Below are 13,679 nucleotides of genomic sequence, written 5' to 3'. Positions count from 1 at the left end.
GACTGTTGGGCAACACTCATGTACCTTACTTAAAAGGCCACCAAAATACTGGGATCTGTTAATAGGAACTAGATATGTGACTGAACTGCTGAAGAGAACAGACTTTACTACCTTTGGTATTCTTTTATTATTCTATGTCAGGAAAGTCTATACATAGCCTGACCTCTTTTAGGGTCCATTCACACGTCCGTAGTGGATTGCGGATCCGCAATACATCCGGCCGGCACCCCCATAGAACTGTCTATTCTTGTCCGCAATTGCGGACAAGAATAGGACATGTTCTATTTTTTTCTGGAACCGCAGTCCGGAAGATGGGGAGCGCGCTCTGGAAATGCGGATGCGGACAGCACACTGTGTGCTGTCCGCATCCATTCCTGCCCCATAGAGAATGAATGGGTCCGGAACGGATGCGGACACATTCACAGACGTGTGAATAGATCCTTATTTTGTGTAATACCTGTTAATTTGAACCTATCACATTGCACATCGTGTCTGTTCTATAGGAAGCACATACAGAGCAAGAGGAGAAGCTTGATATATAGTTATCATATTATATATAGTGGGAAAAGGTTCAGTTTAACTTGTAATTTATACTTTAAAAGATGATGTTTCATGGGTGTTTTATTCAAACCAAATACTTTATATAATAGTCCACCTGCTGCAGATGATCCAGCTGATTTCTGATAGACCCCTCTGTTGTGCCGTTATGCCCCTCTTTGTTTTCTGGTGCCCCATATGTAAATGACTACTATTGGTACAGGGAGGAAGAGACCTCAGCTCTCCTCAGTGGGTGTCTCCTTCTCCCTGGCTGTGATGTTGTCCACTTGCAGCTGACCACTCCACAGCCAGGGAGAACATGTGCTATTCTCATGAGATTTGGTAAATGTTATGTAAGCATGTACATCAAGTACTATATTCACTTACATAACCTGTTCTCCCTGGCTGTGGAGCTGTCCGCTGCGTTTGGACAGCCAAGGAGGAGGAGACGCCCACTGAGCTGAGCCGAGATCTCTTCCTCCCTGTAAGGCCTCATGCACAAGACCGTTCCGTTTTTTGCAGTCCGCAAATTGCGGATCCGCAAAACATGGAAGCCGCCCGTGTGCCTTCTGCAATTTGCGGAACGGAACAGGCAGCCCATTGTAGAAATGCTTATTCTTGTCTGCAAAACGTACAAGAATAGGACATGTTATATTTTTTTTGCGGACCACTGAACGGAGCAATGGATACAGACAGCACACGGAGTGCTGTCTGCATCTTTTGCGGCCCCATTGAAGTGAATGGGTCAGTTTGCGGCTCGGATGCGGACCAGAACAATGATCGTGTGCATGAGGCCTAACAATGATAATTTACATATTGGGTGCCAAAAAACAAAGAAGGGCATAGTGGCACTACAAAGGGGTCTAGCAGAAAAGAAAGCTGTAGCATCTGGTGTTCGGTTTCTCTATGGAAATGAGTCCATTGGGGGGTCCTACTCAGTGATTGACAGCTATGTCTGCATGCACACTAATAGAGGGAAGGCTGCCTATGGACCATCCATTAGATTCCTAAGCCTAGAAATAGCAGGGATTTCAATGAAATTCAAGTTGTATTCAGCTTTTTCTTCTCTATAATATGCTACCTGCAGATCAGACACCACGTTCAGTGTGACAGGTTCCCTTAAATATTATCTAGTGTAGGTCATTGACTAGACCTGCATTATGTATATTAATTCTTTATTGATAGGTGTTTTTGAATGATGCCTCATTTCTTGTTATTTCTTTTAGTAATTACACCTCAAAATGTACTCAAATGACTTGTTAATACCAACAGACCTGCACCTACCATGTACACTTAAAATCACTGTAATGACTTTTTTTTTCATAAGATGCCAGTATGTTTAGTCTGGATTTATTTGGGACAACATGGTTATTGAATTTGAAATATATATGGAGATGCAGGCTCTATTTGCTTGTGATGGCTTGTTTTTAAAATGTGATTAATAATGGCTTTAATTTTGTCACATTTCTAATGATGCATTTTTGCTATATTTTACTAAAGACAAATGCTTATTAATCTGTGTCTGAGAATATACAATAATTAAAACATGTGAGTTACATAGCTTACAGAGACATGTCTTGGTCAGTGGAGACTACCAGGGATGATTTGACAGCATTACATATTAACAGCTCTTAGAGATCTGCACATCAGCCAAGAGTCATTACAAAAGAAAGGAACTCCAGCTTTCGCAGACTCAACACGGTTGCCATGTTTTTGAGTAGAAACCATGTGACACTACATTTCCCTTGAGGGGAAAATAAATGGCAACATGGAGGTTTTCCAGTGAATTAACATGATACAGAGAAGCTAGAACCAAGGTGAACAGGTGATCTCTAGTGTGACTGGATTCTTAAAAGGGCAGCATAAAGTAGTGACAGACACTCTGATATCAGCAATTAGTCACTCATATGCTAGTATGAACTGGTTTCCAAGAACTTAAAGTGTAATCTCTGCAGCATGTGCTGGAGAAGAGTTACAAGATGCATGTGAAGAGTCAGAGTTATTCATGAGCTCCCACTACCCCCACTAATGGTTGATTTACAGAGGACTCCATAAAATCTCGCTTTCCTAAAACTTGTAGAAAACGATAGAATTGCGCTGAAAATGTATTTGGTCAAATTTGTAACGAACCTGTAGTTTAAGTAGTATAACGTCTTATATTTTTCCGCAAATAACGCTGCTTCAAGTTTATTCAAATGTGTACAGAGAAACCTCTCAAAAAGGGTAGTTCTGTGAGGAGTCCACACTGAGGGTCAGATTGGGAACTTAAAGTGGCCCTAGAAGAAACAAAAGTGTCTCCAACTTATAGGTGGTTCTAAATTTGTAGCAGATGGGCCAACACAAGTAGTCGGGCTCAGCCAACTGTCAGCCATAGTCACATGGTGTTATGTGGGGCCAGTGCAAACAGAAAATGGAATACACCTTTAAGAAAATAGGACATATCTCCCGACCCTTATATACATCTGTGGACAGTTACTAACAGAATCATGTTCAGATATAACCCTTAAATGTGTTGTCCCATTACAGCAACTTATCCCTTACCCAAAGAAGAGGGTGTCTGATCGTCTTGGATATGATCACTGGGCCTCCACCGATCACAAAAATGAGGGTCGTGTTTGAATATAGCGGCGGACATGTATGCCCCCCGCAACTCCATTCAACTCTGTGAGGCTGCCAGAGATAGCTGAGCATTTATGTCCTATTTTGTGGATAAACTGCTGTAATGGGGTAATCACTTTAACTGTGTACATATGGGACTAGGATTGAGGCTCAACTGGAAAAAAATACTGTGTCATTTTTTTCTGCATTAATAAAAGGAGCTTGCAGAATAAATCACAATTAAAGGTATATTGGTTTAGCCATAAGGGATAGTGTATAATCTGCACATGTGCAACTGTAATCTTTAAAGGAGAAATATCTATTTCTTACCTCCTATAGCTACTAAAATGTGCAGTACTCACTCAGGGGCATTGGGAAAGTAATCCTAAACTTTCTTGCACAAGTTTCATAGATGCAGATCTTGAGGTGTTAATCCATAATGACCATATCTGATAAATTTTCTCGATTGTATCCCTATATCTTTGGTCGTTTTCTTGCAGCATTTTATGATATTGCTTTGTGCATTAAGTGTCATGGCAGGCATATGTTGACCACCTCTAAATGTCCTGCATTCCTATTTATTAAGTTGGCTGCCACGGTGTAGGAGAAAATAATCCTAAACAGCAGGGTATTGTAGCGTGTGTCACAGTGCAGTTTGCTGTGATAATCAGTGATTACACAGTAGGAGGGAGGGACTGTATGCATCAGGAGAAGAATGCCTACTGAGCTCTAATTATGAATTTTTCTGAGGCATCGTCATGAAAAGATAGAGGTCTGAGCAATCTAAAAAATCTAAATTGCAAAAAACAAAAAGGAAATGTGGTTAAAGTGCAAAATCTGAACCTTTACTATAAAACCAAATTGTCTTGGTCCTGAAAGAATTAAAGGGCTTGTCCAAGTGTTTAATACGGGCAAACTATCCTCAGGATGTGTCATCAGTATCTGACTTTTGGGGTCCAACTCACAGCACCCCTGTTGAGCTGCCATTTGAAGAGACAGTGGCGCTCTGTGATTGCCGCAGCTTCTTTTAATGACAGTGACGTCATGTTGACGGTCACATGACTTAGGTGCAGCTCTGTCTGTTTAAGTGAATGGAGCTAAGCTGCTATCCAATGGATGGTGCAGTGCTTTTTAAGCTGCGCGGAGGCCATAGTGCTCACCAGCGCATGGCTGCCTCTTCAAACAGCTGATCGGTGGGGTTGCCAAGTGTTGGACCCCCACAACCACATACTGATGACCTAGGATTGATGCTGCATAGATGCTCCTCTATCTGGCAGTTGGCTAACACTCTTACAACTCTTAACACTCTCACCCCACCCCCAAATTCTCCTGTTGGCTGTCACTCTAGAGATCCATGGACATCTTTAGACGCACAGTTCATTCAGCTGAGTGATTAGGTCTGAACAGAGACTGTCATAAGGTACTGATTTCCTGTAAAGATTCCTAGGCTTCCTAAACTTGAACAGCAGTCATTGTAAAGGCACCTCCCATATGAAGACCTCCATGGATCTCTAGAATGGTGGAGACCAAGTAAGTATACATTTTAGGGTGGGTTATGGACCTAACACCTTTGTACAGAAGTGACAAAGTAGGGTTTTTTCTACATTATCACTTTAAGTTTGCTGTGAAGCTTTAGAATTCAAATCTGACTGACTCTGAAAACGCTATTTGCCTAAAGGGACTTTGTGCACTTTTTATTAAGTTGTCTAGATTATTGTAATGTCTAGTAATATGTGGCAAGCATTGCAGACTATTTGAAAAGTCCATTTATCATTACTTTTCATGTTCTTTTGGAGGTTAACTTTTCCTCATTTTATTACCATATTGGCTCATTATAGAACGTGCTTCTGAACATTTATTATATGCACAGTTGCTTTTTCTTTCCCTACATTTAGTTAATGTAGTACAAAAAATGCATTCACTTCACAAATTACATTTTAATAACTTACAGCATCACCATCAAGGCCGGCGTCAGCATCTGGCATACCCAGAGGCCCACTGCACAGCTGATTATAATTTTGAAGCACTAGAAGCAGGGCAGTGGCGTGCTAAGGGGTGGGGGGTTCGCCTCAGGTGCCGGCTCTCGGGGTGCCAGAACACAGAAGCAATGAGCGCTTCCATCAATACAGATGGAAGTGCTCATTGCTGGAGCACAGGGAGCTGGGTCCTGTCACTCACTGCTCAGCTCCCCGCGCTCCTCCCTGCTCCACCATTCAGCCTGCAGGCAGAGATCGCGCTGCCGGCCTGTGTGAGCGAAGCCTGCAGCCTGAAAATCTGTAGAAGCTCCGCCCACACCGTTCTGCAGCGCGATCTGTGCCTGCAGGGAAGAGAGGACTGTGAGCTTCAGGAACAGGACAAGGTGAGTAGTTACTGTGTTTTTTTTTTTTATACAGAGGGGGCACAGAGGACTTTATTACTATGGAGGGGGCACAGAGGACTTTATTACTATGGAGGGGGCACAGAGGACTTTATTACTATGGAGGGGGCACAGAGGTGTTTATTACTATGGAGCGGGCACAGAAAGCATTTCTACTATGGAGGGGGCACAGAGAGCATTACTAGTGTGAAGGGGGCACAATGGGCATTTCAACTATGGAGGGGGCCCAGAGCCAGAGGGCATTATTACAATGAAGGGGGCACATTGGGCATTATTACTGAAAAGGGGGCACATTGGGGATTTCTACTATGGAGGGGGCACAATGGGCACTACTACTATGAAGGAGGCACAATGGGCATTATTACTGTGAAGGGGGCACAGAGGGCATTACTACTATTAAGGGGCACAATGGGCATTATTACTATGAAGGGGGCACAGTGGGCATTATTACTATAAAGGGGACACAATGGGGATTATTACTATGAAGGGGCACAATGTGGGATTATTACTATGAAGGGGGCACAATGGGGATTATGACTGTGAATGAGGCACAGATAGGGCATTACAACTGTGAAAGGGGCACAGAGAGGGCATAACTACTGTGAGGGGGCACACATCTGTACAAAACTACTGTGAAGGTTGTACAATGAGGGCAATACTACTGTGAGGGGGTACAGTTTCTTTAAAAATATTGGGTAAGGGGTGCCAGAGAAAGGACCCACCCTGGGTGCCAAACACCCTAGGCACGCCACTGAAGCAGGTAACTATTTGCTGCCAGCGCTCCACAGCAGCAGCAGCACGATGTCCCCACGATATCGTTCTGCTGATCTGTGTAGGAGGAGGAGTGGGGCAGGCTGGGAATCAGCCTCTGCTCCTCCTACACAGCAGTGCGATGTGTCACAGTATCCTGCTGCTGCTGATGGGGAGCGCAGATCATGGGAGGAACCAGGTGAATGAGGCGAGGAGTATTTATTGTTTGTTTTTTCAATTCCTCTGAAGGGGCACATCTGGGCATAACCAATGTGAGGGGGGCACTGGGCACATATCTTGGCATATCCACCGTAAGAGGGCACATATCTTGGCATATCTACTGTGAAGGGGGCACACATCTTGGCATATCAACAGTGAGGAGGCACATACTTGGGGATATCTACTGTGAGGGGGCACATATCTTGGCATATCTACTGTGAGGGGGCACATATATGTGAGTAAACCTGAGGGACTGAAACACTGGGTAGAAAATAAAATTAGGCACATAAGGACTGATTCACATATATCTGCTCTGTAGCATGCTCTGTGTAAGGTATTTAATCTATAATACATGCAGTTTCATTGCTGTAAGCGCCGTACAAATGCCACAAGGGGGCCCACTGAGACTTTATCGCCCAAGGGCCACATGAAACTGGAGCCGGCCCTGATGACCATACAAAAATAATAATAACGTGTGAATGTTTGTGTAAAGGAATTTCAGAAGGAGGCTCATCTAGAGGTGTGTCCAAAAAGAGCAGTCTTTTATCTAGCATAGAATTCCAAACTCAGCATAAACATAATACATGCCAAAATGTGTCAAAAAAGTAATGTGTTGTGTTTGACCATCTTGACAGACCAATCCCCCTGCATGAGAGGTTCTACCAAGATGAAGCCAATTGAAGAAAGCATTGAGGAAGATGTGTTTGAGTCAGCATATCCACTTGCAACTAAAGTCCAAAGGCTGCCATAAACACAGATGTGACCAAAGTACTTACAAAGAAAATGTTGCTTGGAGACTAAATAATCACAAAAACTCTGAAATTATCAGTTTTTTTTTTCATATATTACAAATAGTTTCTTTACATTCTCACATATGCAAGATTTGTCATTTTGTACACAGTTCACTATTTGATTTTAATGTCCCTAAGTGTTTGCTTCATTGTTAATAAAAAAAATCTACAATGTCAACAAGATTGAGAAAAGCACAATTTACATGGAATTTGCATTACTTTTGACACCAAAGAGAATTCCATACAGTATATCCTTTCTATATGGTATGTGTTTTCAGATTTACATATGTGAGCCTCCATCCAAGAATCAATTATACGTTTTGGAAAACCACCAATATTGTAATGAAATACAAATAAAGTGGGGCCTCAAGTTGCAAAGATCTCAGGTTACAATATTGTCAACATACAATAGTCTCTCCTGGGCGATCTTAACTTGAAACCACATTCAACCTAGGCGCTGCTCAACTGAGGCAGGTGTGATTGACTGGAAGATTCAACCTATCAGCATAGCTGTTTCACTGGTGAAACACCTGTATTACTGAGGTGTATGCACGGATTGGCTGTGTAGTAATTCCTCCCTACAGAACAGTACTATACTACATGTCTGGCACTGCCTGCTACAGTATCTATCTGTGCCAGGATAAGCTGCTCCTCTGGACACCAGGTGGGGGTAGCTCCATTTTATTTTCTGGCACACTGAAATGAATGTCCTTTTCTCAGAATAGATATTTATTTACAGAGTCCAGCATCTATGCCTGACTTTTATATACACTGCCTGTCCCCCCAAAAAGTCGCCAGCAAAAAAAAAAAAAAAAAAGATTCTCAATGGGGTTAAGGTCTGGACTCTGTGGTGGCCAATCCATGTGTGAAAATGATGTCTCATGCTCCCTGAACCACTCTTTCACAAATTGTGCCCGATGAATCCTGGCATTGTCATCTTGGAATATGCCCGTGCCATCAGAGAAGAAACAATCCATTGATGGAATAACCTGGTCATTAAGTATGTTCAGGAAATCAGCTGACCTCATTCTTGGAGCACATACTGTTGCTGAACCTAGACCTGACCAACTGCAGCAACCCCAGATCATAGCACTGCCCCCACAGGCTTGTACAGTAGGCACTAGGCATGATGGGTGCATCACTTCATCTGCCTCTCTTCTTACTGATGCGCCCATCACTCTGGAACAGGGTAAATCTGGACTCATCAGACCACATGACCTTCTTCCATTGCTCCAGAGTCCAATCTTTATGCTCCATAGCAAATTGAAGCCTTTTTTTCTGGTTTGCCTCACTGATTAGTGGTTTTCTTACGGCTACACAGCTGTTCAGTCCCAATCCCTTGAGTTCCCTTCGCATTGTGCGTGTGGAAATGCTCTTACTTTCACTATTAAACATAGCCCTGAGTTCTACTGTTGTTTTTCTTCGATTTGATTACACCAAACGTTTAAGTGATCGCCGATCACAATCATTCAGGATTTTTTTTCCCGCCACATTTCTTCCTCGAATACGATGGGTCCCCACTATCCTTCCAGTTTTTAATAATGCGTTGGACAGTTCTTAACCCAATTTTAGTAGTTTCTGCAATCTCCTTAGATGTTTTCTCTGCTTGATGCATGCCAATGATTTGACCCTTCTCAAACAGACTAACATCTTTTCCACGACCACAAAATGTGTCTTTTGACACGGTTGTTTAAGACATGAGAAGCAACTCATTGCACCAGTTGGGGGTTTAATAACTTGTTGCCAGCTGAAAGATAATTGCCCATGCAGTAATTATCCAATAGGAGGCTCATATCTGTTTGCTTAGTTAAATCCAGGTGGCGACTTTTTTTTTTGGACAGGCAGTGTATAAGCACTTGCTTCATCAGTGTTAATAAACCACATATTTTTCTTTCATTCTTTTATTTTCAGGTGTTAGAACCAATTACCTGTTTTTCATAGAGTTCTCAAGTTACAGTATTTTCAGTTTATAGTAGTCATCCCCGAACAAATTATTAGTTAGACTTGGAGGACTACTGTATTTTGATGTAACAAATGTCGATTTTTTTTCCTCCTGGTAGAAGCATATTTTCATATCGAGAGAACAGATCATTTGATGTTGTAAAAGTATGCAATTCTCAAGGATTAACATTTCATATCAGCATTATTTTACTGCAATATACATTCTAATGTCATATTTTATTAAAAATAATTTGAAAGATTTTTCAAAGATCTGGTGTTTGGTCTCAGAGACATAAGGACCATATTTTACATGGTATCATGATAGGCTTTACCACATAGACTGTAACCACAGTATTGTACAATTTAAATTATGGTCTATGCCGCTGGTGCTTGTAAACTGCTGGTGTTGGTAAACTGATGGTACTGTGTAAACATTAAAAAAGCAGTACTACTGTATATTGATCCCCCACCAATCCTGCAGAGACACTGTCCGATCCCCAACGTTCCCTGCTTCCTGGTCCAGTGATCATGTTACAAAACGGGGGCGTGTGACTGCTGCAGTCAATAACCAGCTGTACTAGGTCTCATGCTACTGTGGTTGAACTAGAAACCAGAGAGTGGTGGGGACCAAACAGCAAATGTACAGAAGCAACAAGAAACCAAGACGTGAGTACAACTTTTTAATTCTTTAACAGCACCCTCAGCAGTTTAGACCATAATATTTTCTGCCAAACATCAACATCATTAATGTACAAGATATTTCTGAGAATGAAAATAAGTAGAACACACACATGTTGTGATATTGAGCCAACAAGTTATGCTGGATGATTTATAGGATCCTAAGGATAGGCAATCAGTATATGAGTGGTGGGGTTCTGTTCCCCAAAACCCACACTGATCAGCAGAATGCAGGAGCTTCTTGTGCTTTACACAGAAGTATCCGTTCAGGTGTGGCTTTGTCTGGTAAGGGGGCTTAGGCATAGCCATATGTCTATTATTGTAGTTTTAGGTACTGCAGTGAAGGTACGGAGTGGCACCATCTTGATTCTGCTGATCGGTGTCATGGATGAAAATTCCACCACTCATATATTGATGCCTGGAAACCCCCTTCTAAGCCAGTAGGCCTGCAGAATTGTGAATGTAGCTCTAGGCTATTATGCAGACTGTAACTTAGGATCAATACAAGATACATAATGAAACATATTTGCTCAACATTTATGTAGGTTCATTTTATGTAAGTTGTAAAATGGTTGTCAAAGATGAACAGTTTACATGTTTCATGCAAGTGCTGTTTAGCCAGATGAGAGTTAGAATTTATTGGAATGACGCTTTTAAGACTGCATTTATCACACGTCAAATATTACATCCAGTGTTACCAGTTTTTCTATTTATATAAATTACTTTTTCATTGTTAAGTTGATTTTTTAAAATTTTTAGTTAATGATTCTTTGCATTAATAGGATTTTTACGCACTCATTATACCTTCCTGTATTTTTACATGCTTACTTATAACCACAACCTATCAGTGGGTCTTTCTTTTAATACCAAACTAAAACCAGAATATTCACTTTATACATTCATATAAATATTGGGACATCGAAACAATTCTAACATTTGTGGCTCTATACACCACCACAATGTATTAGAAATGAAACAAACAAGATGTTCTTTAACTGCAGACTGTCAGCTTTAATTTGAGGGTATTTACATCCAAATCAGGTGAACGGTGTAGGAATTACAACAGTTTGCATATGTGCCTCCCACTTGTTAAGGGACCAAAAGTAAATGGGACAGAATAATAATCATAAATCAAACTTTCACTTTTTAATACTTGGTTGCAAATCCTTTGCAGTCAATTACAGCCTGAAGTCTGGAACGCATAGACATCACCAGACGCTGGGTTTCATCCCTGGTGATGCTCTGCCAGGCCTCTACTGCAACTGTCTTCAGTTCTTGCTTGTTCTTGGGGCATTTTCCCTTCAGTTTTGTCTTCAGCAAGTGAAATGCATACTCCATCGGATTCAGGTTAGGTGATTGACTTGGCCATTGCATAACATTCCACTTCTTTCCCTTAAAAAACTCTGGTTGCTTTTGCAGTATGCTTTGGGTCATTGGCCATCTGCACTGTGAAGCGCCATCCAATGAGTTCTAAGCATTCGGCTGAATATGAGCAGATAATATTGCCCGAAACACTTCAGAATTCATCCTGCTGCCTTTGTCAGCAGGCACATCATTAATAAATACAAGAGAACCAGTTCCATTGGCAGTCATACATGCCCACGCCATGACACTACCAGCACCATGCTTCACTGATGAGGTGGTATGCTTAGGATCATGAGCAGTTCCTTTTCTTCTCCATACTCTTCTCTTCCCATCACTCTGGTACAAGTTGATCTTGGTCTCATCTGTCCATAGGATGTTATTCCAGAACTGTGAAGGCTTTTTAAGATGTTGTTTGGCAAACTCTAATCTGGCCTTCCTGTTTTTGAGGCTCCCCAATGGTTTACATCTTGTGGTGAACCCTCTGTATTCACTCTGGTAAAGTCTTCTCTTGATTGTTGACTTTGATACACATACACCTACCTCCTGGAGAGTGTTCTTGATCTGGCCAACTGTTGTGAAGGGTGTTTTCTTCACCAGGGAAAGAATTCTTCGGTCATCCACCACAGTTGTTTTCTGTGGTCTTCCGGGTCTTTTGGTGTTGCTGAGCTCACCGGTGCGTTCCTTCTTTTTAAGAATGTTCCAAACAGTTGTTTTGCCCACGCCTAATGTTTTTGCTATCTCTCTGATGGGTTTGTTTTGTTTTTTCAGCCTAATGATGGCTCGCTTTACTGATAGTGACAGCTCTTTGGATCTCATCTTGAGAGTTGACAGCAACAGATTCCAAATGCAAATAGCACACTTGAAATGAACTCTGGACCTTTTATCTTCTCATTGTAATTGGGATAATGAGGGAATAACACACACCTGGCCATGGAGCAGCTGAAAAGCCAATTGTCCCATTACTTTTGGTTACTTAACTAGTGGGAGGCACATATGCAAACTGTTGTAATTCCTACACCGTTTACCTGATCTGGATGTAAATAACCTCAAATTAAAGCTGACAGTCTGCAGTTAAAGCGCATCTTGTTTGTTTCATTTCAAATCCATAGTGGTGGTGTATAGAGCCAAAAATGTTACAATTGTGTCGATGTCCCAATATTTATGGACCTGACTGTTAACTGTATCCAAGGGAAAAAGAACAAACGTCAAACCTTTCTTGTCTCCCATTGTACTAGAAGGCCTCATGCACACGACTGTAGCCGGTTCTGCTCTCCGCAAAGAGTGGATACGCAAAACACGAATACTGGCCGAGTGCGTTCAGCATTCTGGCCCATAACTGAACAGGACATGTTCTATATTTTTGCAATGCCACGGAAGAGACATACGGATGAGGACAGCAGAGAGGTGTGCTGTCCACATCTTTTGTGGCTCCATTGAGGTAAATGGGTCCGCATCAGACCTACAAAAAATGTAGATCGGGTGCGAACAAAAAATACGTTTGTGTTCATGAGCCCTAATGCAGCTTGTCAACCAATGAAACTTTCTCCTAAGTTATAAAACACTCCAAAGAAACCTCTGACTCACAGATAACAGTGATCTTCTGGTGTTATGTTGTGCAAGGAACTGATTTGACTCTTCACATTACAAGGCTGTCACTGAAATAATTTATCATATGGGAAATAAATATCAATAATGTACAATCATTTTAAAAGAATTGGGGAGATGCTTCCAGCTTTGCTGCTATAATCCTTCCCACTGAGTTGTGGCTGCAGCAATGATATGCTGTTATACTGCACACACCTACATCAGGCAATCACTGGCTTGGTGGTTTTATGGCTTATACCACTGAGGATATTAAATAAGTTATTTTTGGGGGGATGATAACTATTGTTAAAAATGTTATGGTTCTTAGAATGGCAACACAAAAAATGTTGTGCAAACCTTGTGCTATAAAAATGTAGTATCACTGTAATCATACTGTCCTACAAAAATAATAATAACATGTTTCTGATGTCAGGGGATCAACCATTTCCCTTCTCCTCTTCACTATCCTGTTTCTGGTTGTAAGACAACTGGCTGCAATAGGCAACTACCCACTGCTCTATCAACAGGAGACAAAATATATTATACCCAACCTTTTTGGTTAGGCTCAGCTCTCTCCTTTGTCTGCCAGCCAAAAATAGATGAGCATCAAAACCTATGTTCATTGCATGATTTTAACATAATGTTATGGATTATTTGTTTCAGGAACACGGAGAAAATGTTGGAGATGAATAAAAACTCTTAATTTCATCATTCATTTGGTTTAGCATTTCTTTTATTTCTGTATATATTCAAAAGTAAGGAGAATGTGAAGGTGTTGTCATTATCTGTCAGTTAAAATCAGATTGTGGACAGAAGTTCACATATAGTAAAAATCACTC

The 13,679-nt window shown here is 41.4% G+C and overlaps 1 protein-coding gene across 2 annotated transcripts in view; it reads left to right on the top strand.

Moving 5' to 3' along the window:
- Positions 1-7,648, top strand: part of BVES (blood vessel epicardial substance) — a 121,875-nt gene extending 114,227 nt beyond the window's left edge. For both annotated transcript variants that reach the window (XM_044291611.1, XM_044291612.1), the window contains one exon: positions 7,117-7,648. In XM_044291611.1, coding sequence (XP_044147546.1) covers positions 7,117-7,232 — 116 coding nt within the window. In that variant the 3' untranslated portion in view covers positions 7,233-7,648. The remainder of the gene's footprint in view (positions 1-7,116) is intronic.
- Positions 7,649-13,679: the final 6,031 nt, after the last annotated feature.

The sequence above is a fragment of the Bufo gargarizans genome, chromosome 4 (genome assembly GCF_014858855.1).
Source record: "Bufo gargarizans isolate SCDJY-AF-19 chromosome 4, ASM1485885v1, whole genome shotgun sequence".
Taxonomy (NCBI): Eukaryota; Metazoa; Chordata; class Amphibia; order Anura; family Bufonidae; genus Bufo; species Bufo gargarizans.
Note: the sequence above shows the minus strand (reverse complement) of the source record. Positions and strands in the feature narration are given on the sequence as shown.